General features: G+C 42.9%; 1 protein-coding gene across 3 annotated transcripts in view; it reads left to right on the top strand.

Moving 5' to 3' along the window:
* VWA5A (von Willebrand factor A domain containing 5A) overlaps positions 1–17,248 on the top strand; it is a 31,567-nt gene extending 14,319 nt beyond the window's left edge. The window contains exons 11-19 of one of the 3 annotated variants that reach the window (XM_037038182.1): positions 5,116–5,230; positions 5,998–6,162; positions 6,403–6,503; positions 6,798–7,048; positions 9,964–10,092; positions 10,281–10,409; positions 12,096–12,226; positions 16,257–16,383; positions 16,909–17,248. In XM_037038182.1, coding sequence (XP_036894077.1) covers positions 5,116–5,230; positions 5,998–6,162; positions 6,403–6,503; positions 6,798–7,048; positions 9,964–10,092; positions 10,281–10,409; positions 12,096–12,226; positions 16,257–16,383; positions 16,909–16,988 — 1,228 coding nt within the window. In that variant the 3' untranslated portion in view covers positions 16,989–17,248. The remainder of the gene's footprint in view (positions 1–5,115; positions 5,231–5,997; positions 6,163–6,402; positions 6,504–6,797; positions 7,049–9,963; positions 10,093–10,280; positions 10,410–12,095; positions 12,227–16,256; positions 16,384–16,908) is intronic. The other 2 variants (XM_037038183.1, XM_037038184.1) reach the window with 2 other exon arrangements.
* The last annotated feature ends 10,120 nt before the right edge of the window (positions 17,249–27,368 follow it).

Below are 27,368 nucleotides of genomic sequence, written 5' to 3'. Positions count from 1 at the left end.
TCACCAATGTAAATGTAAACAGAACTCAAAAGCAACATTAACAAGCATTATCCCTCCCAAATTTGGTGGGGCAGGAGGTCCACCTTATAGACCAAAAATAAGGTATATTAATAGATTCTTTTAGATTTTTCTCTGGATTATTATGTTTGTAAATAATGTCAGTTTTTCCTTTCTAATCCTTGTATCTTTAATTTTCTTCCCTCCTGTATTGCCCCAGAAAGAACCTCTAATACAAACCTGAGTAGCAGTGATCATAGCTGATATCTTTACCTTATTCTGGATTTTGGAATGAACATGATTAACATTGCATTAATAGTGTGCTTGTTTCTTATAGGTCTTTTTGTAGATATCTTGCATCAGATTAAGAAATTTTCCTTGTATTTCTGTTAGGAGAATTCTTTTTCTCTTTCTTTACATTTAAGAAAACAGTGATTAGTGGTTGTCGAAGTTAATCAAATGCATTTTATGTATCTGGTGAGATGAGTGCATGATTTTATTCTTTATTCTTTTAGTGGGTGAATTATAATGACTTTTGTTCAATGTTAGACCAACCTTGCATTTCTGAAATAATCCCAAATTAGTTGTGCTGTATTAACATTTTTCATATATTTTTGATTTTGTTGGCTAAAGATTGTTTAGGATTTTCAATCTATTTTCATGAGACATGCTGATTTTTTTTGGTAATTTCTTGTTTGGTTTTAATACCAGTGTCACACTGGCATCATATACTGGACTGAGAATAATTGCCAGTTTTTCTATTATCTGAAAGGTTTTTTTTTTCATGCTTACTAGGTGTTGCCAGGAGAATTTTTTCTGGAAAGGTTTTTAAATTTCCTTATTGAAATAAAATTATTTATATTTTTATATGTTGTTGATTCTTATGGGAGTTTGTATATTTTATCAAAATTTTTAAATTTCTTTCCATGAAATTGCCTCAGATGTTGCCAGATGATATTACTAAGTTTTGTGGAAATAGTGGTAGTGTTTTCTTTTCATTTCTTATGTTGGTTCTTTGTGACTTCTTTATTTTTTTTCTTCCTCTAAATGTTTGCCAATTTTGCTAATCTTTTTAAATTTAAATTCTTTTATTGTTGTCCAATTACAGTTATCTGTATTTTCTCCCTATTCATCTCCCCTACCCCCTCCAAACCCACCTCCCTCCCTTGCTTCCACTGTCCCCCTTTGGTTTTGTCCATGTGTCCTTTATAGTAGTACCTGACAGCCCTTCTCCCCACTGTCCCCTCCCCTCTCTCCTCTGGCTATTGTTAGATTGTTTTTAATTTCAATAACTCTGCTTATATTTTGTTTGCTTTTTCTTCTGTTGATCATGTTCCAGTTAAAGGTGAGATCATATGGTATTTGTCCCTCACTATCTGGCTTATTTCAGTTAGCATAATGCTGTCCAGTTCCATCCATGCTGTCCCAAAGGGTAGGTGCTCATTCTTTCTCTCTGCTGCATAAAATTCCATTGTGTAAATGTACCATAGTTTTTTGATCCACTCATTTTCTGATGGGCACTTACGTTGCTTCCAGTACTTGGCTATTGTAATTTGTGCTGCTATGAACATTGGGATGCATAGGTTCTTTTGGATTGGTGTTTCAGGCTCTTAAGGTATAATCCGAGCAGTGGAAGTGCTGGATCAAAAGGCAGTTCCATTTTTAGTTTTCTGGGAAAATTTCATACTGTTTTCCACAGTGGCTGCACCAGTCTGCATTCCCACCAACAGTGCACTAGGGTTCCCTTTTCTCTGCATCCTCTCCAGCACTTGTTTGTTGATTTGTTTATGATGGCCATTCTGACTGGTGTGAAGTGGTATCTCACTGTGGCTTTAATTCGCATGTCTCTGATGGCTAGTGATGAGGAGCATTTTTTCATGTGTCTCTGGATCCTCTGTATTTCCTCCTTGGGAAAGTGTCTGTTCAGGTCTTTTGCCCATTTTTAAATTGTTTTTTTTTTGTCTTCCTGGAGTGGAGTCATGTGAGTTTTTTATATATTTTGGAAATCAAGCCCTCATTCGAGGTGTCATTGGCAAATATGTTTTCTCATATGGTTGGTTCTCTTTTAATTTTAATGCTATTTTCTTTAGCAATGCAGAAGGTTTTTAATTTGATGAAGTCCCATTTGTTTATTTTTTCCTTTATGTCCCTTGCTTTAGGTGACATATCTGTGATGATGTTGCTACATGGAATGTCTGAGATTTTCTTGCCAATGTTTTCCTCTAGGACTTTTATGGTGTTATGACTTATATTTAAGTCTTTTATCCATCTTGAGTTTATTTTTGTGTATGGTGTAAATTGGTGATTGAGTATCATTTTTTTCTATGTAGCTGCCCAGATCTCCCAACGCCATTTGTTGAAGAGGCTATTTTTGCTCCATTTTATGCTTCTTCCCCCTTCGTCAAATATTAATTGACCAGAGAGACCTGGGTTTATTTCTGGGCTTCTGTGCTGTTCCATTGGTCTATGTGCCTGTTTTTATGCCAGTACTAGGGCATAAAATATTTTGATATCAGGTATTGTGATCCCTCCTGCTTTGTTCTTCTTTCTCAGAATTGCTGCAGCTATTTGGGGTCACTTATGGTTCCATATATATTTTTGAAATATTTTTTCTATATCTGTGAAATATGTAATGGGTACTTTAATAGGGATTGCATTGAATCTATAAATCACTTTGGGTAGTATGGCCATTTGTATCCAGCTGTTTTGCTCATCTTTTTTTTTTTTATTTTTTAAAAAAAGCACTTTTGAGCCCTGGTTAGTGTAGCTCAGTGGATTGAACACGGGCCTGTGAACCACGCGATCCCAGTTGGATTCCCAGTCAGGGCACATGCCTGGGCTGCGGGCCAGTTCCCGGCAGGGGACACACCAGAGGCAACCATACATTGATGTTTCTCTCTCTCTCCTTCCTTTCCCCTCTAAAAATAAATAAATAAAATCTTAAAAAAAAATAGCACTTTTGAGTTTGTGGATCCTCTCTCTATTGTATGAATGGTTCTGTATCAATAATGTTTTCTCCTATCTTTGTTATTTTCTTTTCTTTAATTTTTTTGGGTTTACTGATTGTTCTTTTCCTAAGATCTGGAGGTGGATGCTCAGGTGGTTGAATTTTAAACTTCTCTTCCTAGTATATGTATTTAGAACTACACATTTAAACATCTGTGGCTATATCCTAAATTTGGATATGTCATTTTCTATTGGTAGTCACTTGAGAATATTTTCTAATTATCATTATGATTTCTTTTTAAAGCCTCTGTTATTTGGAAATATAGTGTATACTTTCCCAATCTTTGGGTTTTTAAAACTTTATTGTTAACTGTCAGATATTGTATATATCAAATTCTGGAAGTACTTTAGGCCTCTAGATGATGTTATCTTTCCTCTAAGAAGATTTACTCTCTGCTTCTGACAGGTTGCTAGACCAGAGCAGATAACCTTAGTCCAGTTAGAGTTGAATGAGCATCAGTCATTGCTGACTGGTTTATTTTAGATCCACCTCTCTACAGAGTATAGTCCTACAGGCTTATAGGAAAACACCTGAGTGTTTACCAAGGCACTTTTGGGGAAAGCTCCAAACTGAAACTGCTTAGCTTTCTAACCATTCTGTTATGAGTTGGAACTTGGCTCTTGCTTCAGGATGTAAAGGGATAGCAGAACCAAGCTCATGGCTCTTGGCCTCCCTCCCCTCCCTCTTCTCAGCCCATAGGTTATTATTGTCTTGGCAGCCATCTGAGGGTTTCAAAGGGATTATTAAAAATATCATGTACAGCCTTTCTGGTTCTCTACTGTCTTGGAACAACTTCGTCTGGTGTTGCCGTGAGCAGAACTCCCCTAGGGTGTAATACTTTAAGTCGAAAGCCATGTATTGAAGTTCCAGTTTTCCTGCTTCTCCGCTGTTTGGACAAAATTCTCTAAGTTTCATTTTCCTCACTTGAAAATGGGGATAATAATTGTTCTTATAGGTTTCCTGTGAGGGTTGAAAAAGAGTATAGTATGCCCAAGGAAAGTATTAGGAACTGTTCTTGATATGAATGAAGTAAGTGCTATATAAAATTTTGCCATTATTGTAATTCTTATCATCTCATGAAGCTGTTTCAGGCATATAGTTAACCATCAAGAAATATTGTTCAGCTTTAGCTTTATACATAAAAACACTTCAACATCCAAATACTTTATAAGCCATAAAGAACCTACACTACAGTTTAAAAAAAGCATGTTGGAAATTCAAAGATGGTAATTTCAAGATGCTGGCAGGCTGTGATCTGTAGGGAACATTGTCACAGTTAAGTCACAGTAATCAGAAGTCTGGCTTAGCCTTCCAGGTGTAGAGCACTAGTCCTGATGCCGATGTCCCTCGACACGGGGATGATGATTCACGCTACCGCAGTTCGAAAGAAACTGACACATAAGCCAGAATAGCAGGGTATTAACTTACAGTGAGAACTGTACTTGTCACGCCTTCCAAAATTGCTGGTGTTAGTATTACCAACATACTCTCTGTCTGTAGGCAGTTCTAGTTGGGGAGCCATGCTGTGATTAAAAAGCTACCCCGGAGCAAGGGCAGGGGGGAGCTCTCCAGGCAGAAGAGCGGGAAGCGCAGTGCCCGACCCAAGGCTAGCCTCGCCCGGGCAGATGTGGTCTCAGAATAACGTTAGTCCAGCACTGAGTGCAGTGTCTACGTTTTCCTAACTCTCCCATTTTCTCTGGCCTAATTATTAAAATAGTTGATGAGGATATAATCCTATTTGTTTTTTCTGCTTCTAGATTGGTATAATACTAAGGGTTTGCCAGGGGAATCATGTGGTCAAGCAGATCAGCACTCAGATTCTATCTGTACCAGTTGGTCTGTATCTGGAGAGAGTTCCAAAACCCTTGGGCCTCAAATTATCTGCAAAATGTAACATTAGCTTGCCTCTTAGGAGTCTGGGGATGATTAAATTGCATCATTAATTTAAGGCATTTGGCCTTCCAAAACAGAATATGTTCAATAAGTGGTAGTTATAATGCCTTTGGTCAAGGAAGTACACTCTCTCTCTATGTATTTTTGATCATCATATATTGATTTTATAATGTCACCGTTGAGTCCCTGTCTCTGATGTCCAGCTATTACAATTGCAGGTGTTTCTCATTTGGTATTGGAGAAGGAGCCTCCACCAGCCTAATAAAAGGCATTGCCCGGGCAGCAGCTGGCACAGCGGAATTCATCACAGGCAAGGAGAGGATGCAGCCAAAGGTGAGGGACAGGCTGGCATCCAGAGGTGGCGCTCCAGAGTGAGTGTGGAGCAGGGCTGCCCTGGTGCAAGAATGGAGGCAACACACTGCCTCTGCGGCTCCTTGCCTTCTGCCCCTCAGGCCTCGGGCTAGTTACTTGATGGGCTACTTTTGGCTTTGTGTTAAAAGTGTCCACTGTAGTTTCTGGAGAAATGGCATCTAGTCCCAGCAGCTGGAAGCCCAGAAGCAAAAGGCTGGACAAGGTTAGGGCTTTGTGTTTAAGACAAGAAACAGAAACTAAGAATTCTGACTGTGATGATTGACATTCCAGGTGTGCACTTTAGGACGTCTTTCAGTCCTCTGTTCTATCCTCCATGCTAATGATATGCAGAAAATAAGAAGGACAATTAGAATATGTCCGGTAGATTGGAGGAGGAGGTGCGTTGATACTCCATTTGATTAGTATGCACCAGGGAAGGCATCTTCCACCGCTGGTTGTATTTCTAAGTTCCTCTTTCCCAGTTGGTGTTGTTTCTTATCCAGTGGCTACCTCTCTAGGGTCTCTCTTCCCAGACATTTCCTTCATTCACATTTACTAAATTTCTCTGCTTTAGCTTTCTCACATGTAAAGCAAAAGTAATAACACCCATCTCCTATTATAGTATTAAGGAATAGGCATAATATGTTTTTGTGCTGCATAGCACCTGTGCACCAAGAACATTCATTTAGTAGGAGTATGTGTTGCCATTATTATTTGGGGTTATTACTCTGTTCTCTTTCTTCCACCAGGTTCTTAGGGCCCTGAAACGATCTCTGCAGCCTGTAGTGGAGGACATTTCTGTGCGCTGGGAATTGCCGCCCGGTCTCTCCGCTGAAATGCTTTCCCCAGAACAGACTGTCATCTTTAGGGGTCAGAGGTTAATCATCTATGCCCAGTTGACTGGGATGATGCCGGTGAGAGTCCATGCCTGTTTGTTTCTCCACTCAAAGTAGCTGCCGCCCTGAACTTGCTCTGGACACTTGCCAGACAGATTCAGCCTGCCCCCTTCTCCATCACGTTGAGTCTCTGGTTTCCGGCACTGCCTGGTTTCCAGTCAGAAGTGTTAATGTGTGGGGTTGGGGAGCTGCCCCAATTTGGACTTTTCTCTTGGTGCTGTCTTCCCTTCCATTGTTTCTACCCTTCTCTAATTCTAGCCAGCAGAGGCAACAGGAGAAGTTTGCCTCAAGTACACCCTCCAGAGCAAGAATTTTGAGAATAAAGTGACATTTTCTCTACAACCCAAGTTTGATGCCAAGTGAGATTTTAGTTTTCTTTTTTATTTTCTTTCTCTCCTTCCTCCCTCCCTCCCTCTCCTGCCCCCCCTTCCCTCCTTTCTCTTTCCCTTCCTTCTTGTCATTGCCATTTTGGGGGGTTGGTTTCCTGCTCTTAATTTTGGGCTCGATTATTTCCCTAAAACCACTTTTCCCTTTTAAGCCACTCAGATTTTCTCTCTCCCCATCTGATTTTTCCTCCTGGGCCGTCCCTGATTTCTGAGGCTCCGAGCAGGTGTGCGTGCTTTCCCTGTGTCACAGGAATTGTTCTCTTTCAGCCTTACCATCCACCGCCTTGCTGCCAAGTCCTTTCTCCAGACCAAGGACATGGGCTGTAGGGAGACTCCAGCAAACGATAAGGAAGAGGTGCTGAAAGTGAGCCTTGAGTGCGGGGTGATAAGCTCCTACACAGCTTTCATTGCTGTTAACAAGGATCTTGAAAAGCCAGTTCAGGGACCCCTGGTCCAGCGTGACATTCCAACGCCAATGCTGCTTCATGGGTCTCCAGGGTTATGCTCTTCTGTAGTTGGTGAGTTCTATTCTATTCAAACTCATATAAAACAAGGGGCGCTGGATGTCTGGATACATCAATTAAAGTAAATGCCTATGAAAGAGGTCTTTTCCCCCTTCTTATCTCTCCACATCTCAGATTTCAAACTGGTGTCAAACTTTTCTGTCCTACAAACCTAGAAAATATCCCATTAGCAAGAAAACTTATAGCAATCCAAGGGAAAAAATGAGGAAAATTTAACAAAAGCACACATAAACACTGAGAGTTCAGACCTAAACACTTTCTATATCTGAAGCTGATCAATTGTTTTGATAATTAGATGATTAAGGATTACACAGATGGCCGAGGAACAACCTGGCAGTGTTTGGACAGGGCTGCTGACTGCTGGAACTGTCTCAGCCATAAGCCATCTAGGTAATAGCTAAAGTCATAAGGATGGATGTGAGTATTCAGAGGGCAGGTACAAAATGAGATGAAAAGGGGGATTAGATTGGAACACTGAAGAATATCTACGGATAGGTTCCCCAAACCATGAGAAAAAGGAAGAAAGTAGGAAGAAAAGAAATGAGTGCAGCGGAGTCACAGTAAAACCAGGAAGGCTAGGGAGGCTGTGGGGCAGGGAGGAGGGACAGGGCCAAAAAGGGAAAAACAGACGGGAAAGAACTCATGGCCATGGACGATAGTATGGTGATTGCTAGAAGGATTGGGTGGGTGGAGGTGGCAGAGTTATAAGGGGGTAAACGTTAATGGAAAAAACATTTACAAAACCCCCAAAGAATATATTGTATTAATATCAAAGAAAGCCTTGCTAATCTAATGAAGAACAGTTCCACTGGTGTAGATGGGGAAAGAATCTATATTTACAGTGTTTAAGAGCAAATGAGAGGTGGGCAATGAGAAGCAGCTTGTACATGAGCTGTTTATAAATGTTGAAAAGGGGAAGGAATAAAGAGTGATACCCATAAAACAAATTGTTGAGTTGTTGTGTGTGTGTGTGATACACCTCTTCATGATTTCAGAATGGAAGGGATTTGAGAATGTTATAATGCTGACAGGGAAATGCCCCTAGAGAGGCTTGAGAACACTGGGTGTGGGGAGGGTAACGAATGGAAAGGGTGTTTGAGGAAGTGAGGGAGGATGGGATCCAGAACAGCAGAGGAGGGGTTAGCCTTTAACAGGACAAGCGTGAGGACATTCTTCCCTTATTGCCAGGATGTGGAAGAAAAGGGATGGAATTGGGTTTCAGTTCAGAGGCTGAGAGGCAAGCTTTTGGAGTTTCTGTCTGATCGTTGTCTGTTATGTTAGTGAGAGACAGCAAGATTAGCTACTGAGTGTGAGACTGAAGTTGCAGAGCAGAGAATTCGAGCTAAGGGTTGGAAATAGCCCTGTGGCAATCTGGGGAGTGAAATGCTCAGGGAGAAATAGAGCATCTGTCAAGGAATGTTGACGGTTTAGTTTTGCTACCCTGACTTTTTCAGCGGCACCAGACGACTAAAGGAAATCCGTTTCTGTGATTCGGTTCAGCAGTGTGCGGCAGCTTTGGTATAAGAATGAAGAGAGTAGAGTGTTGGCTTAATGCTGAGGTTGGGTTTTGACAATGGATGTGATAAAAAGGAAGTTAGGGACATGAAGTTGAAGATAGTAATAAGAGAGTTGAAGAGTGCTGAACCTGAGATTTAGGCTAAATGGAAAAGAGAGTAAAGATACAAGGACACTTTTTTATGCAGCAAAAAACAGGGGAGATAAAGACTTAAAGGTCCAGATGAAGTCAAAGGCCAGGTAAAATAAAAATCTCTGAGTTAGAAGGCTGGAAAAATTGGATATCGTATTTTAAAAGTAGAGTTCTTTTTAATTATTTTTTTACAGTGGGAACAATTCTGTTTGATAACCTGATACTGGCTTGGGAGGGATCGGCTTGAGTAGAATGCAGGCTGAAGCCCTTTGGTTTGAGGAAGACAGGAGGCTTTGAATTTTTGTATCAGATGGATCATCTACATGGATCCATGACCTCTCAAGGTGATGGCAGGCTTTGCCCCGAAGTGAAAGTCTTTGACCTGGTTTTCAGATACTTTAGTGAATGATGGGAAGGGCCAGCGAGGTTGGAGGTTGACAGCAGTGAGGGTGTGAGGAAGGTAATCCTGGTGAGGATGAAGAGGAGTGATATGGATGTGGCGATCGGGACTGAAGAGGTTGCCAACTGCACTGACCCCACCTCTCAGACCTGGCTGCTTGGAGTAGGTACCTGGAACAACCACCACTTCAGAAGGAGAGAGGGAGAAGAGATTTTTAGAAGGAGCATGTAGTTTTAACTGACGTAGTTGAAGGAAGCCTGCTACACTGAAAGGAAAGATGCATAAAAGGCCATTGTCATGTATCAGAATGGGCAGGTGTGTACAGGGTCTGGGCTTGTGGGAGAAGACAAAGTGCACAATAAAGAAGGTAACTGAGCCCTCACTGGTGTGGCTCAATGCTTGATCGCATGCCTGCAAATCAAAGGGTTGCTGGTTTGATTCCCAGTCAGAGCACATGCTTGGGTTGAGGGCCAGGTTCCCAGTAGGGGGCGCGTGAGAGGTAACCACACATTGATGTTTCCCTCTCTCCCTTCCCCTCTCTAAAATATAAAATAAATAAAATGTTAAAAAAAAAAGAAAGCAACTGAGGCCAACATTGGGTAGGACATACTTGAATGTGTCTCAAATTATCAGGGCCCCTGGTGTGGGCGTGTGCTGGGGCTTCTCAGGTCATACAAGGGACTCCTCCCCCTCCCATCTGCCTGTGTCTCAGCCCACTGAGCGCTTATTTCGACTTAGCACATCGTACTGGAAGAATGGTTACGACCCCCCTCCGTCCACGATTCGCAAGAGCCCGGATCCTGTTGGTGTGCATCTTTCCAGGGGCCTTTTCTCACTAATGTTTGTCTGTCACACACACAGGACAAGGCAGTGGGCAAGTCGTTAATTGCGGACTGAAGGGTAAAGCTATGTTTCCCAAAGTGGCCTCCCCTCAGGAGAGAAGGTCTTGCTCTTTCACCGTGAGGACTAGCGTGGGAAGTCCCAGCACAGGTGAGGCAGGACTCAGGTCCTTTCCGATCCGTAGGGACTGCGGAACTAATCCTGGTCGCTCTGAGCACATCGTCCTGGAAGAATGGTTACGAACCCCCTCCGTCCACGATTCACAAGAGCCCGGATCCTGTTGGTGCGCATCTTTCCAGGGGCCTTTTCTCACTAATGTTTGTCTGTCACACACACAGGACAAGGCAGTGGCCGAGTCGTTAATTGGGGACTGAAGGGTAAAGCTATGTCTCCCAAAGTGGCCTCCCCTCAGGAGAGAAGGTCTTGCTCTTTCACCGTGAGGACTAGCGTGGGAAGTCCCAGCACAGGTGAGGCAGGACTCAGGTCCCTTCCGATCCGTAGGGACTGCGGAACTAATCCTGGTCGCTCTGCTGTCTCGTGGCTCTCTCTCCTGGGGAGGTGATCTCTTTGAAAAGTGTTGGGCAGACGATAAAATTTGTCCAGTCCCTGTACTTGCCAGGGTCAGCCCTGCTTCAGTAGTCTACAGTATAGGACACTGAAACCTGCCCTAGTGCCGTTGGAGAAGAGCCTGAAACTTACCCTCTTTGCCATCTCAGCTGGAAAACTGTGCCTACTGGCCGGGGCCCTCCTCTTGCAGAGCTCGGCTGCCACCCTGTCTGGGCCCCAGCTGCATTAGTCATTCTTTTAGAAGTTGGATTTGAAGACAGATTTCTCTAACGATGCCTGATGACTTCCTGTCACCAAAGAGTGTTCCTTGGTCATTTCATTGCCTTGTATTCCCAGCAGCTAGGCTTCTCATGTACCTGACACATCAAGTCAAAGGACGTTTTGCTACTAAGCAGTGCCTATTCTACTTAAACAGGGGTATAGGCGACTTCTGTCTCATCGCTCCAATTTTGGTAGCTAGGGTTTGTGGCATGCAATTGTTTAGTTGTTTAAACATCTTTGCCACACACTCTGTATATATTCATTCTTCTTAGGCTTCTATAAAGAGAGGGTATTGAGGTCCAGGGTGAATTCTGATGTCTGTACTAGCAGTTCCTGTGGGGTTTTAGGAAAACCAATTCACTTTTTAGAGCCTTGGTTTTCTCAGCTGCGGTACTGTTCATCTCCCAGAGTCGTCATGAGAACCTTCTCATGTTGTCCGTGGAGCAGATTCTCAGTCTGCATTGGTTTCCTGCTCTGTCCTACCTTCACTTTAGCTTTCTCTCCTACTGATCCTCTTATTAAAGCAGAAAGAAAAGTTCCCCGGTGGTGTCTTGCTGGTTTTTGTGAATTAGTTGGCAGCTACTATTTACAGGGAGCCGTTTATGGGCCTTCCAGGTCCTTTCCCTTTTTTCTTGTGAATCAGGCTTTACTGCCTACAGTTTACAGAGCAGGCTGAGATCCCCGTGGGTTAAACGGCTATTAGATTCTGTGTGTTGGCAGAGCTGAGATTCAAACTCAGACTTTGGAAACCCGGAGCCTTAGCTTTGCTTTCCCATTAGAGTAAATCTGTTTCTCTTGCCTACTGATTTTTAAGTTGCTCTAAGTGTATCATCCCATATGGCCAGATGTGAGATACTTTCTATGAAAATTTTGTGGTTTTGAAGCAGGTTTCGTACCACCATGCTTAGACCCTAGACTACTCTTTGAGGTGGATGACTAACTGCTTCCTTTATATCTGCTTTCTTTTGAAATTTTTGATAATTAAAATTCAAGCTGTGCTTGCATCGAATTTTTAAAATATGCCTAACGATTTCAGGGTTATTTAAACAAGACTGGAGAAGACTTTAAAGAGCACCATGTTGAGGGCCCTTTAGTTCACCATCACTTTCTCTTGTTGCTGAGTTTTTAAGTGCAGTGCAGCCCCAGGGCAGCCTTACCCCATCCCAGGGAGAGTGCATGGCCCCCGGGGAAGGAAGAAATAGGATCCTGGTGGGGTCTGCAGAGCCCCACACACTCTACATTCTGAGCTCAGACTGCTCTCTCAAGTATGCTGCAGGCGAGAAGCTTCTGAATTTCTCATCTTCTTTCTTTTTTCCTTCCCAAAGTCTCTGAAGATAATAGTTTTCTACAACTGATTTCCCTCCAAAAGGCGGATGGTTCCTGGGATCTGAATGAAGGTCTGGCCAAGATCCTAGGTATGAGTGTGGACGGTATACTGGCTGCACTCCCTGCCAAGGTGAGATTCAGAGAACAAAAAGGAGTGTGATTGTACTTGAGTGGTTGGAGTCAGTAAAGGAGAATTGGGGTGAATTGTGAGTCACCTGAGGAAGGAAGTATAGAAGGCCATAGATTAAATAAATTTCTAATAAGTAGAAGCTGAAGGTTTTTTCTGGGTGGGTTAGAACAGAAAAAACAAGGAACTAATTAATGGTCTAGCTAGTAGGAGTTGATGGACGACAAAGGGAAAGCAAAAATTCTCTTCTACTTTAATTAATTCCCTGCCAAGCATCTTAATTATAATACCAACTCTTCATGATGCATTTACTCTGTGCCAAGCACTGCGCTAAGCACTTAATATTCATCTTACTTATTCATCAAAACAATTAAGTCAAATAAATCTTATTCATGTTGCTGTTTGTAGATGAAGACACTGAAGCCCAGAGACATGTAATAATTTGTTAGAGTTACCTAAACAGTTAGCGGCAGAGTTAGGTTCAGTTCTGGTACTGTCTATCTTCAGAACCCACATTATTGCTCCTGTTCTTATTAAAGGAAGTGGTCCAGAAATTAGCAGAACTCTACTGAAGTTCAGGAAGGTGAAGTATTAATAGGGATGACCTAAATATTTCAAACATATTCAAGTCTGCTGATGGGGACAAATTATGCTCCTGATGTCAAGGTAACTTACTAAATCTTCAAACTGAGATGATAAATAGAAGACAAATGCCAAAAGCCTGAAAAGGACAAGTGTCATTTTGAATTGGCAAATGTGGAAGGTGATTAGAAAAACTTCAGGTATCCTATAACTACAACATCCAACACAGTGTCTACTAGTCAGATGTGGCTGTTAATCTCTTAAAATAGGGCAAATGCAAATGAGGAACTAAATGTTTAATTGAATTGGTGTGTGCTATAATTGTGAAATATATTCTCATTTTAAAGACTTAATATAAAAAAGAATATAAAATACTGCATCGATAATTATTTTTATATTGATCACATATTAAGATGATGTTTTAGGCCCTGTCTGGGTAGCTCAGTTGGTTAGAGCATTGTCCCCATAGGTCAGGGTTGCAGGTCTGATTCCTGGTCAGGGCACATACGAGAATCAAGCACAAATGCATAGATAACTGGCACAACAGACTGATGTCTCCCTCTCCCTCCCTCCTTCCCTCCCTCCTTCCCTCCCTTTCTCCCTTCCAAAAAAAGTTCAATCAACCAAAAATATCTTAAATATATTAAGTTAAATAAAATATATGAATAAAATAATTGTACCTTTTTATCTTTACATTTTTACATTGGCTACTAGTATACTTAAAATTATATGTGCATCTAGCACTATATTTCTATTGAGAAACACTCTTCTAAAACAGGTAATTAAGAAAGATAATATTAAGCAAGTATACATTTGATTAATAATATACTTAATTAACAAACAATTAAATGAAGGTATTAAGGATCATGAAGCTCTAACTCGGTTTCATGAGAACAAAGCCTGTTAGACTCACATTTTCTTTGACGTGGGAACTTGGCCAATAAATCAAGGGAATCAAGAGCCCCGGTCCTGGCCCCAACTGGAGTGACTCTGGTTTGGGCATCATCCCACAAAGCAAAAGGTTGTGGTTCAATTTCCTGTCAGGGCACATGCCTGTGTTGTGGGTTCGGTCCCCAGTGGGAGTGGACATGAGAGGCAAACAACTGATGTTTCTCTCTCACATCAATGTTTCTCTTCTCTTTCTCCTTCCCTTCCCTTCTCTCCAAAAATAAATAAAATCTTTACAATAAGAAAAGGTCCCTGGTGTATCTGAATTTCAGTAAGGTATTTGATTCTTCTTTTTTAAAAAAATATTTTACCTAGTTATATTTTTATTTTTTATTATTTTTTCCTTTTTTACATTTATATACTGTTATTAAAAGATAATACATATGTCTTTATGCATCAGCACTCTTATTTTTGTAATTTATATATGTTTTTTGTAAATTATATTTCTTTTTTTCTTATTTATTGTGTTACAGCTGTCCCAGTTTTTCCCCCTTGGCCCTCCTCTGCCCAGCCCACCCCCTGCTCCCACAGTCGGTCTCCACACCCTTGTCCATGTCCGTGGGTCCTTCCTGCATGTTCTTTGACTAGTCCCTTCCCTTCCTTCCACCGTTCTCTTCCCCTTGTCCTCGGGCAGCTGTCTGTCTCTTCCATGTTTCAGTGCCTGTAGTTCTATTTTGTTCGTTAGTTTATTTTGTTCATTAGAGTCCTCTTATAAGTGGGATCATATGGTGTTTGTCTTTCACTGACTGGTTTATTTCACTCAGTATATATTCTCCAGTTCCATCTGGAATTGTCACAAAGGGCAGGGAGTCCTTAATGATGAGTATATGGACTAATTACAAACTAGTTGAAAACCCATAGTACTGAATAGTGAATTTATTCAACTTGAAACCAATGTTTAGATCCACCAGGCTCTGAACTCTCTGGAGGTCCATATTTTCCATGAGCTTTAGATGGCCGTGTGGACCAGTGCTTTCCTATTTGTGTGTGATCAAACTGGGAGATAGAGTATTAGACAAGAAAACCAGGAACTCCCAAAACTTGAACAGTGGCTTGAATTAAAAAACAATTAGCAGAAACAAACATACCGTTTTTTAGTCTAAATTCTCAAGTCTATAGGTCGAGAATAGGTGCAAAGTGACTTAACAGCTGCTGCACGTGAAAATTGGAGATCTTAGACAACTACAAATGTGACTGGTTGAGGGCAACAGAATTGTCAGAAAAGCTATGTGTATTATACAATTTGGGGCTGGAGTCACAGAATTTTATAAGTACATGTACCTCCAGATGTGACCATTTCAAGAGATATACTTTAGAAATCACTGTGTTTGTTTCTAGGCTAGGAGAAAAAAATACGGGGGTTCATGTGAGGGCACCCTGCCCCAGATATTAAGTGGAGTGGGGAGGCCATAGGCTGAATTTATGTGCTTTGACATAAATCTTCTTAAGAGAGAATGAAAGGAACTGAGAATTTTGATGCAAAATAAGACTACTCAGGGCCTGGCTGGTGTAGCTCAGTGGACTGAGCATGGGCCTGCGAACCACACGGTCGCGGTTCGATTCCCAGTCAGGCCACATGGCCTGGGTTGCAGGCCCGTTCCCAGCTGGGGACTCACAAGAAGCAACCATACATTGATATTTCTCTCCTTCTCTTCCTCTCTAAAGACAAATAAATAAAATCTTAAAAAAAAAAGACTACTCAGAGGACATGATAGCTGTTTCCAAATTTTAAAGGTCATGATAAAAGAGGATCTGTTGTCTCTAAACACTGAAATTGCGGGGTTGGGGGTGAAAACTCACAGGAACTTGTTTTCTGTTTTTATGCATGAGACTTTCTGTTGAGTTTTATGAGCAATGTGACTTAAACCAGAATATTTGGTCTCTAGTCCCACCTCTATCATGTTTTAGAGGCAGGCTTTGGGCAAATCATTTCACTTTGGAATGAATCAGTTTTCCTCTCTTAAAAATTTGGCTATTGATGATTCCTCATTTTTTGTTTTGGTGAGGGTTCAAATGAAAAACATGCTGAAGATGCTTTAGAAAATATAAAGCAACTGTACAGCTGTGCTTCTTTTTCTTTTTCAGTCCTCACCTGAGGATCCGTTTTAGAGGGGGCCGGGAGAGAAACATTAATTGGTTGCCTCCCATACATGCCCTGTCTGGGAATTGAACCTGCAACCTTTCGGTGTATGGGATAATGCTCCAACCAATTGAGCAACCCAGCCAGGGCTGCATGTGTTTCTTTGGTCGCAGATGGCTAATTCTCATTAGGGGTGTGTTCAGGAGTTTCAAGCACTGTCCTGGTGGTCACACTGGCTTTAAAATTTAAGATCTTTGTACCCTAAGATGCAATGTATCCTTGCCCTGAGGTTTATGGCCTGGAATTATGTGTTGCAACTCCTAAATGAGGTTTAGGAAGACCAGGTAGTCTCATTTAGTAGCAGTGTGGGGTCATAGTAAGTGAGGAGGAAGTGGGGGCTTCAGGGAAGTCTGCCTGTTGCAGGGTGTGGATTCCTCGGGCTGGGCCACAGTCCTGGCAGTGATCTGGCTCCATGACAACTATAAGGATCTGAAATGTGAGTGGGAACTTCTGGAAAGGAAAGCTGTGACTTGGATTCACGTCCATGCAGGTAGGTGCTCAATCCTCAGTCCCCATGTTATTCCCTCCTTAGGAAGCTGGGCATCTTCCCAGACAGGGAGCCTCCAGGCCTGAAAGAGTGTGACCAGGAGAGAAACACCATCATCCATCCCCCCGACCATCTTGGTCCAGGCCTTTTCCAGGCACACTCCCAGCTAGTGTGCCCCTTGGCAGGAGGAGGGTGCAGTGTGACACTGGGGGTGGTGGGGAGGTATGTGAAGAGGGAAAGGGCTGTGGATGGGGAATGTGAATTGTGAAAAGGACATGGAATGGCATTTACTCTCCTCACTGGGTTAGTACTATGCTGAGTGTGAGACTGCACTCCTGAGTTTATTGTCTCGCTGCGGCTGACTGTTTCTGGGCCAGACAGGAGTCTGGGTGACTGGAAGCCAGGGATAGTGCAAAGAGTCAAAAGCAGGACTCGAGAGATGAGCAGGGAGGTTAGAGGAGACTGGGGGAAAGGCATGCATCTCGTCATAGCCCCTCAGCTCTTGTTTTTGTTTTCTTTTCTTAATAGGCTCCATCCAGCATGTGCTCATTGAAGCTGCTACTACTCTTCTGAGATCCTCTGTTGATCCAGCTGTCTTTTCCCCCTGAGGATACCAACCCGAAGAACAAGTGCCTCTTTTGTGCTCATGTCCTTTCCTTTACCATTTTTTTCCTGCTGTCATGCAGCTGTTTCTTGTCATAAAAGTAAAGGGTGCCCAGCCCACCTTGCCTCTGTGTCCCAGGTTCCCTATGGATGTCATTCTCCTTTCTGCAGCACGTGTCCTCAGAGTGACAACATGAAAAACAGGTTACAGAGACTCCAGACTAAAGGTTGCAGCATTGATGTTAGGAAATGCCTGAATTGGAAAGTTCTCTCTCATTTTTGTCTATTCGCTTTTGATTTTATGAACTTATGCGACAAGACTGGTGAGCTATACAGGTTTCTGTTCTTAGATACAATGAGGGCTTGGAGGGAGGTTGAAAGCCGACACTGGGATTTATAACCTCAGGATAACAGAGAGTTTCAAGGGTCTGCTGTGAGATTGGGTGCTGTTGGTGAACTTCCAGATGAATTCTGCTTGGGCTTTACTAGCCTTTACTGCATGCCTAAGGGTTTAGATATACCTGTTGGAGACAACGTTCTGGATTAGGAAAGTGATGCAGACTCTGGCCAGTGGGATCTGTGTGTTGTGGCTGTGACAAACAAATTTACACGGACTGCAGAAGTCCTATGGAGAAAAAGGGACAGCATGGCCATACTCTAAGTGAGAGAGCACCCCAACACCTGTCTGGACAGGCTTTTATTGCTTTTCTGGGCACATTACATCGAGGATGGTCCTCATTTACTATGCACAGGTTCGCTTTAGGTGGTTACCCTTTACAGATCATGAAGGAAAGAATGTTGCTAATTACTTCAAAGAAAAGGATGTTTCAGATGTAAGGAGAAAAGTGGTTGAACCGGTTACACTACACTCCATACTTGGGAGGTTTAGCACAGACTTTAGGAAGTTCTTTGAAAGATATGCAGCAAACATTTTCTGCCTCAATTCAGGGTGTGGGAGTTTTAGCAAAAAGCAAGCCTCCAAGCAGCCTATGTACAATGCAGGCCTGATTCCCCACAGGAACACCGATCTGTGGGCTCTGCTGCTGTGCGCCGACTGGCCTCCTGCCAGTTTTCCAGTTCAGGGTCTGGGCTACATTCGCCATGCCACTTGGATAGGTTCCCTATATTTCCCCCCTTGTTTTTAGTTAGGACCACTATAGATTCCACAAAGCTTGCTACTTGCTGGTCTCTCACAGGACCCTGGGAAAATAATTTGCAAATGCAGCAAAGTCCACAGAGCATTATTGTAATCAGTAAGCAACCAGTGGCTCCAAAGACCCATGCTCTCAGGTTAAGTCCATCCAACCAGTTTTTTTGGATTTAGCCCCTGAGATTGTCATGGAGGGCTTGAAAAACTCTTGCTTAGTCAAGCATTGAATGTCCTGCAGCTGCTGACATAATTCTGACTGCAATTTATCAATTTGTCCTTTTAAATTGGTAGAAAAAGTCCCTCTTAGGTGATGTTGAAGATCGCTCCAGGAGTACTGCTGGGATTCTACTGGAGCAGAGTGACACACAGCTTGGAGAATTGGGAGAATCCATTGGGGTGGAGGTGGGTCCTTGCCAGGGAAGCCTTTTCTATGATACGGCTTCACCCTCTTTTCCAGCAGCTCCAAAGGTCCTTCTGGGGAGGAGACACAAGCATACTTTCTTCCCCAAGTTAATAGCTCAACTGGGCCTTCCCATCTTCCTTCCCCTAATGAGTCTTTGTAGGAGACCAAGGGTAAGGGCCTGCAGGCCTGTTTTGCACAAGGTGTTTGTCTATGGGTAACTTTAAATTATCATCCCAATTTTAAAAAATTGTATGTATATATTGCCAGCATGGTTAAATTCCTGGGGGATGTTTCCTGACTCCCCTTTTTTTGTTTGTTTAACAATGTTTTAAAGGTTTAGTGTGCTCTTTCAACAATTGCTTGACCTGCACGATTATAGGGGATACCTGTTTTATACTGAAACAGGTATACTGAAATTCCCCCTTTTTCTAAGAAAGCCTGAGTGGTTTGTGCAACATATCCTGGGCTGTTATTAGTCTTGATTTCTTGTGGACGGCCTAAGTGACTGAAGGCCTCCAGTTTTAACATTCTCTGCTGATTCCCTAGTGAGGGGAGGGGCCCGTGGAGCACCTGAGTAAGTGTCTGCTTGGAAAGACAGGCCCTCTGCTGTTTCTGTGAGCTGCAGTGAGTTTGAGCAGCGAGTGAATTACTGTACTGTTCTCAGGACCTGGTAGTTGCTAGGTCCAAGATTAACATCTGTTTGTCAAGTCATTTGAGGCTGCAACCCTCCGGGGCTAACACTGAGAGCAGGGTGATTTCCATTCCCCACTGAGTGAGGAGGTCCCTGCTCCAGATATTAAGTGGAGTGGGGAGGCCATAAGGCTGAATTTGTCCAACTTGCCCATTTGGACCAAAACATTTGAGACTGCACACTTTTGGGGGGTCGAGAAATGCCCCCATTCCAGTTATAAAAATTTAAGCAAAATAGGATTTCCTTTCTCAAAACTAAGCACGCTGGTAGCCACCCAAAGCATGGGGCCAGTTGTCTCTTACCCCAGGGCTGGCCTGGCTGGAACTCCCTTTTGTGACATGCTGCCTGGGCCAGTTCTAAGTCTGCGGCTAGGTGCTGGGCTGAGGTGAGGTGCTGTGCGGAACTGCTGCCCTGGGGCGGATCCAGATCACGGCCACTGGGCTAGAGGAAAGGTTGCTCCTGCATGCGCACAGGAGGTCCAAGGGGGTCCAAGGTGGACCAATGCCCTTTCCACCACTGACGGTCCTTGGCAGAGAGACCCTGCTCCACCGTGCTGCGAGTTCCCGCACACCTGTGCCATGGCTGGACTCACTGGGTGGGGCCGTGATGCCCGCTGCAGCTGGGGCGACCTATGCGAAGGGTCTGGCTGGGACGCATTGGTCCCTTCTCTTTTTGTCTAAGTTTTCCTGATTATGAGGTTTTCTCTGCCCTTTTCCCCATATTTCTAAGTCTAAAGATCCCTTATCTGGGAGACATCCAGCAGCCTTAAAAAGTTGCTGAATTAGCAGAAAACATTGCTCCCTTGGTAGAGGATTCATAGAAATTATTAAAGAAAAGTTTTTAACAAATGAATCTTTTCTGAAATTCCTCCCACCACCTGTGCTGAACCCTAGCTAGTTAGCTATTGGGGGATATAGTGTGGTGGGTCAAAATGTGCTGTTGGTGAAAGACAGTCAGAGAGGGGTAGCAGACATTCCAGGTACCCTAACCCCACTTATGGGTTTTGGTTCTTCTCAAAGCGTTTAGCAAGCGTTTGCAAGGGGGGGGGGAGGGTCAAAGCGTTAGGTGACCAAAGTTTATATCGCGCTTTCCCGGGTGACCCAGAAGTTAGATTAAGTTGTTTTGGAGGTCCGTATAAGGCCCCTGCACATCTCAGGAATTGATCCCAGTCACCCTCGCAAGGTTCTGATTCATGTGGGAACACCGATTTCTGGAGCTGAGGGGAGGAAGTGCCCTTTGTCTTCGGAGCTTGGTGGATGCCAAAGGCTCTCAGACAAAACCTGGGATAACACTAAATTCTGGAAAGCAATCTTTGAAGTCCGAAGATCATGAGTTGAAACCGAAGCACTCATTCACCATCTGCTTTTCCTTATGCAGGCACAGGGAGGGAAAAGGCAGAATCAAAACGACCACAAGAGGCGGCTTGAAAGAATTTGCTGAGATGCCTGTAAATAGCCCTGTAACTAGTTGCTGTTTTAAAAGCCAATTAAAGGTGGTGGGGGGGTGGTCTTTGCTCTTTCTCCCAAGCCCAGACCTATGAAATGCAGCAGATGCTTCGTGGAGAGAGCAAGGCTCCTGCTTACTAAAGAGGGTGCAGATGTAAAGCAGCCACAAAAGTGGTTGACCTTGGAAGAAATCCCTTTTTCTCTGAAATCCAACACACCTTACCCAAAAGCACTTGGTGTCATCTGCCCTTACATGAGCTGAAGCATGCACTCCAAGTTGGTGTGTTGTCCACAACTGCAGCGTGTAGTTCCTGGGCGCCAGATGATGCAGATTCCAGCCCACGGGGTCTGTGTGATGTGGCTGTGATGAACAGATTCACACAGGCTGCAAAAGTCCTCTGGAGAAAAAGGAATGGCATGGTTGCTCTCTAAGTAAGAGAGGGCCCCAACCCCTTCCCGGACAGGCTTTTATTGCTTTTCTGGGTACATTACATCAAGGATGGTCCTCATTTACTATGCTCGGGTTTGCTTTAGGAAAGGATGCAACTAATTACTTCAAAGAGAAGGATGTTGCAGACCAAGGGGAAAAGTGTTGAACCAGTTACTCTCCATACTGGGGAGGTTTAGCACATGGGAAGTTACCATAGACATTTGCTGCCTTAATTCAGGGTGCAGGAGTTTTAGCAAAAAGCAAGCCTCAAAGCAGCCTAGGTACAGTGCAGGCCAGATTCCCCACGGGAACACCAATCTGTGGGCTCAACTCCTGTGTGCTGACTGGCTCCCTGCCAGTTTTCCGATTCAGGGTCTGGGCTACATTCACTATGACACTTGCATAGGTTCCCTATAGAAAACATCTCAGAGAGCAATAATGGAATCTGGTCCTAGTGTGGAACCATGAAGCCTCTAGTCAGGCTGTGATCTGGTATACTAAAAAAGCAGTTTAAATGGCAGCTTTGCCCAAGACCCGAATCACTTATGTTAAGAGAACAAAAGGAGCTAGTTCTGTCCCACATGCTCTATTTCAACGGAAATGAGCCTACTTGATTGTTTCCTAAAATACTGTAATGTCAATAATAAAACGACTATCTCTACAGTATACTTTGTTGTATCTGATCTTTTGTAGTTTTTCATCTTTGAATCTGCATTGGTTTTTGAATTCCTTGTGTTCCCTCCCAACTTTTCTGATGCCTCCACTCTTCACACTGAGTCCTGTCCTCATACCTTTTGTTGCAAGTTCTTTTCCTGTGTTAGATGAAGCCAATAAAGGGCCTTACCTAGAAAAACACTGTTAGAATCCTGCCCATACACGTGAATAGTTGTGGGATAATAGACAGATGATTTAACACGTGAGGAACGTGTTCCTTCATCTGTGTCTCCATCTGTGAAACTGACTGATTGAATTAGGACTCTCGTGACTTCACCTTGGACACACAAGAACTCAGACAGGACCTTGCTATCTGTTCACTAAGGTAGAGCNCTGATTCTCTTCCTTTTGGCTTGGAGCTTTGTCCTGAACTGCAGAAATGCCCTGCACAGAAGGACTCTGTCTCTGTCTCCTTAAACAAATGAACTTCCCTGCTTGTCCTAGGGTTTCTGAGAGATGCAGACAGCTCTCCCATCTGGACGAGTGTGTGAGCTCTCTTTCTGCCTAAACAGGAGCCCAGAATGTCAGGCCAGGCCTAGAGTTTGGAAGCCCCAGTTGAGGGTGGAATGAGAGCTTTCTGTGTGATAGATAAAAGGGACAATATTAGAAGACTTTTCAACACAGAACTTCAGTGGGAGTAATCCCAAACCAGGATATTTAATCTAAGGGTTGGATCCCAGATAGCAGCTCAAGGCCCAAAGTTGGTGTGGGGGGTGGGTGGGTCAGAGAACAGAAATATTGAAGCAGAGAGTCAGAGTGTGCTCTGAACAGAGTGAACTACAGCAGTGGCATTTCAGAGGCACTGGATTCAAATGTGGTCTAGGAGGGGCACCTAATACCTGACCCAAGGCCCATTTCAATTTCTTTACAAGGCTTCTCTGTTCTCTCCAGCACATCCTGCAACATACCACTGTGGTCTCTCATCAGTTTCTTTCTGCTCCTCCCTATATTTGTTTCATAGCCAGTGCCTGTGCTGAAGTTCACCCATGCATTGTGTTTTGCCTACATTGCCCATAGAGAGATGCTAGGGTGATGGCAGTTGACGTGGAAACCTGAAAGTGTTGTGGAGCTGAGGGCTACTCACCTGCACTGCAAGGGTGTGGATGGATGTTTTCCAAGGAGTGTTCCAGGAAGCTGCCTGTTCTGTTCATTCTGTGGTGTCCTGGCACCCTGCTCATTGTTCTAAATAGAATTAATTGAGATAAATAAATAACTGGTCAGAATTAGTGTTTTAGTCACTTGATATGCATTTTTTGTTGAAGAAAATAATGCCTGAGGTATTACAATAATAAATTGTTGAGAAATAATTTGTTATTTATCATTCCTGTATTTTATATTTTAGATACCCCATTTCACCTCAGACCCACATGCCCTATTTCAATGGAAATGTCTGTAGTTGGTGTTTGTTTCCAAAAATACTGTAATGCCAATAATAAAAAGACTATCTCTACAGTATACTTTGTTGTATCTGATCTTTTGTAGTTTTTCATCTTTGAATCTGCATTGGTTTTTGAATTCCTTGTGTTCCCTCCCAACTTTTCTGATGCCTCCACTCTTCACACTGAGTCCTGTCCTCATACCTTTTGTTGCAAGTTCTTTTCCTGTGTTAGATGAAGCCAATAAAGGGCCTTACCTAGAAAAACACTGTTAGAATCCTGCCCATACACGTGAATAGTTGTGGGATAATAGACAGATGATTTAACACGTGAGGAACGTGTTCCTTCATCTGTGTCTCCATCTGTGAAACTGACTGATTGAATTAGGACTCTCGTGACTTCACCTTGGACACACAAGAACTCAGACAGGACCTTGCTATCTGTTCACTAAGGTAGAGCATTGCCAAGGCCTGAGTGCCATGAAATTCCAGACTAAACACGTATTAGGAAGATTGTCCTGGCTTTCATGGTGGAGGCTGATCTCCCTGGACTTTCTTCCTACTTTGCCTGAAGCTGAGAGTGACCTGTTATAGGGCTTGTTAGAAAGGCAGGCTTTCAGGCATCCACAAGAACTACTGTGTTAAAGGGTTAGCTTTAACAAAGTCTCCAGGTAATGTATATGCACATCAGAGTTGCAGTGAAGACTTTTCATGAAATAAGCTGTGCCTAAGTCTACCACACTGATTGGCCTCACTGATGTAATGACAAGAGACATTACCTAAGGACCATGAAATATGTAGAACTACCCTCTGCCCACAAAAAATAGCCCTTTATATTTACTATTCAGAGCAAGTATTATTACATTGTTTACCTCCTCTTTTCTCACCCTTCAGCTTCAGACTGAGGTTGGGTTTGGGTTTTCTAAACCAAAAAACAAAGTCAACAAAAAAACCAACAAAGGCGGTCTTGCTTCGGTCTTCTATGTCATGCATACTCAATGACAGTTTTTTAAAAGATTTTATTTATTTTTTAGATGGAGGGGAAGAGAAGGAGAAAGAAGGAAAACACCAATGTGTGGTTGTCCTTTGCACACCTCCAACTGGGGACCTGGCCTGTAATCCCCCAGGCACGTGCCCTGGCTGGGAATCCACCCAGCGACCCTTTGGTTTACAGGCCCACACTCAATCCACTGAGCTACACCAGCCAGGGCTCAACTACAGTTTTAAAGTAACATGGTTTTAGTTTTCCATTTGAGCTCTTATGTTATAAGATCTACCAACTGTAAATTCCTCGAATGTAAACAAGTGTCACATAATCAACAGACACGTTTCTTGAAGACCACTTGTGGGGCTTGGTGCTTCAACTGTTAAGGAAATATGAAGGAACACCTGTGCTTTCAGAAACTACTGTAATCATCTGTACAAGGAGCCCAAGGGAAAAGCTGTTTCATCTCTCCCATTGGCTGTCCTCACCCTGCAGTTGTTTCCTCGCTTCCCCAGGCTTCGCTACTAGGAGAACTTCAGACAGCATTGCCTCTGGGTCCACCTGCCCAGACTGAGCCCTGTGCTTCCAGGTCAGGGCGCCATGTTCTACATACACCTGGGAATGAAACCCATTGCCCGTGTTCCCCGATTCCAACCCAGCCACACTCTGAGTCACGTAGCAGGTGCTGTTCCTCTCCCAAGTCCCAGCCATTGCTTCCTCACAAACAGTCCATCTGTTTGAAGGTTCTGATTGTCCAGACGAAAACCGTGAAAAAGGCCTGCACAGGGAGTTAACTCTATATTCTGTTTGTTTCTCTTTTAGTTCTGTCAGTTTTTGCCTCAGGATTTTGATGTTCTCATCTTAAGGATATACAAATTTAAAAATCTGGTATCTTCTTAGAGAATTTGACACTTTTGTTATTATGTAATACTCACATTTACTCTGAAATTTTTCTTGTTCTGAAGTTGGTTTTGTCTAAAATGAATATAGCCACTCCAACTTTCTTTGATTAGCATTAGTGAGGGATATATTTCTCCATTCATTTAGATTTTAAAATTTTAAATATTTCAATTACAATCGACATATAGTGTTATATTAGTTTCAGGTGTACAACAAACTGAGTAGACATTTATACAATTCATGAAGTGAGCATCCTGATAAAACTAGTGTCTGTCTGACACCACATAATGTCATCACAATATCAATGGCTGTATTCCCCATGCTGTACCTTACAGCCCCATGACTGTTCTGTAACTGCCACGTTGTACTTCTTAATCCCTCCACCTTTTTCACTCACCCCTTCAATCCTTCTTTTATCTGGCCACCATCAAAATGTTCTCTGTATCTATAAGCTTTTCACAGATCTGCTGCTTTGACTTTTTAATAATTTTTTTTTATTTTTGCTCAAGTACAGTTTTTTGCCTTTCCCTGACACCCTTTCCTACCACCCCAGCCCTCCCCACCTCCTTCCCCTATTTCCACCCCCCTTGTTATTCCATGTGTCCCTTATCACTGTTCCTGTAAACCCTTCACCTGATTCCCTCATTATCCCCTCCCCTGTACCCTCTGGTCACTGTCAGGCTGTTGTCAATTTCCATGTCTTTGGTTATATTTTGGTTGCTTATTCATTTTGTTGATTATACTGCAGTTAAGGGTGAGGATTATATGGTGTTTGTTCCTTACCACCTGGCTTAGTTCATTTAGCATAATGCTGTCCAGTTCCATCCATGCCGTTGCAAAGGGTAGGAATTCCTTTCTTTTAAAATTTTTAAAAAATATATTTATTTATTTCTAGAGAGAAGGTGAGGGAGGGAAGGAGAAAGAGGGAGAGAAACATCAGTATGTGGTAGCCTCTGGCACACCTCCCCACTGGGGACCTAAGCGGCAACACATGCATGTGCCCTGATTGGGAATCTATCCAGAAACTCTTTGATTCAGAGGCCCGCACTCAATCCAGTGAGCCACACCAACTAGTCCTGGGAGCTCCTTCTTTCTTTCTGCTGTGTAGTATTCCACTGGGTAAATGTACTGTAGTTTTTTGCACTATTCATTTACTGATGGGCACTTAGGTTGCTTCCAGCACTTGGCTATTGTAAATTGTGCTGGTATGAACACTGGGGTACATAGATTCTTTTGAATTGGTGTTTCAGGGTTCTTAGGATATAATCCTAGCAGTGGAATTGCCAGGTCAAAAGGCAGTGCCATTTTTAGTGTCCTGAGGAAATTTCATAGTGTTTTCCATAGTGGTTGCTCCAGTCTACCATCCAACCTACAGTGTACTAGGGTTCCCTTTTCTCCACAATCTCTCCAACACTTGTTTGCTCCTTTGTCTATGATGGCTATTGTGGTTGGTGTGAAGAGGTATCTCATTGTGGTTTTGATTTGCATCTCTCTGATGGCTAGTGATACTGAGCATCTTTTCATATGTCTCTGGACCTCTGTATGTCCTGTTTGGAAAAGAGTCTGTGCAAGTCCTTTGCCCATTTTTTTGATTGGGTTGCTTGTCTTCTTAGAGTGGAGTCAAGTGAGTTGTGTATCTATTGTGGAGATCAAACCTTCTCCTAACATATCATTGGCAAATGCATTTTCCTATGTGGTTGGTTCTCTTTTCATTTAAATGCTGTTTTCTTTAGCCATGCAGAAGCTTTGTAATTTGACGAGGTCCCTTTTATTTATTCTTTCCTTTATGTCCCTTGCTCTAAGTGATATATTGGTGAAAATATTGCTCTGTGGAATATCTCAGATTTTCCTGCTTATATTCTATTCTAGGACTTTTATGGTGTCACGATTTAAGTCTTTTATCCACCTTGAGTTAAATTTAATTTTGTTTATGCTGTAAGTTGGTAATCAAGTTTCTTTTTTAAAAAATATATTTAATTGACTATGCCATTACAGTTGTCCCATTGCCCCCTTCATTCCCCTCCACTCTGCACACTGCCCCCCATATTCCCCCTTTAGTTCATGTGTCATAAATTCTTTAGATTATATATTTCCCACACTACTCTTGCCCTCCCCTGTCTATTTTCTCCCAACCATTTATGCTCTTTATTCTTTGTACCTTCTCCCCTCTTCTCCTCCTCCCACTCCCCTGTTGCTAACCCTCCATGTGTTCTTCATTTCTATGTTTCCACTCCTGATCTGGCTGTCCTCTTGGTTTGCTTTTGTTTTAGGTGTGCTTGTTAATAACTGTGT

The sequence above is a fragment of the Sturnira hondurensis genome, unplaced genomic scaffold (genome assembly GCF_014824575.4).
Source record: "Sturnira hondurensis isolate 20B ecotype Veracruz unplaced genomic scaffold, ASM1482457v3 Scaffold0024152, whole genome shotgun sequence".
In the NCBI taxonomy this organism is placed as follows: domain Eukaryota; kingdom Metazoa; phylum Chordata; class Mammalia; order Chiroptera; family Phyllostomidae; genus Sturnira; species Sturnira hondurensis.
This window is presented reverse-complemented; position numbering and strand designations above follow the sequence as displayed.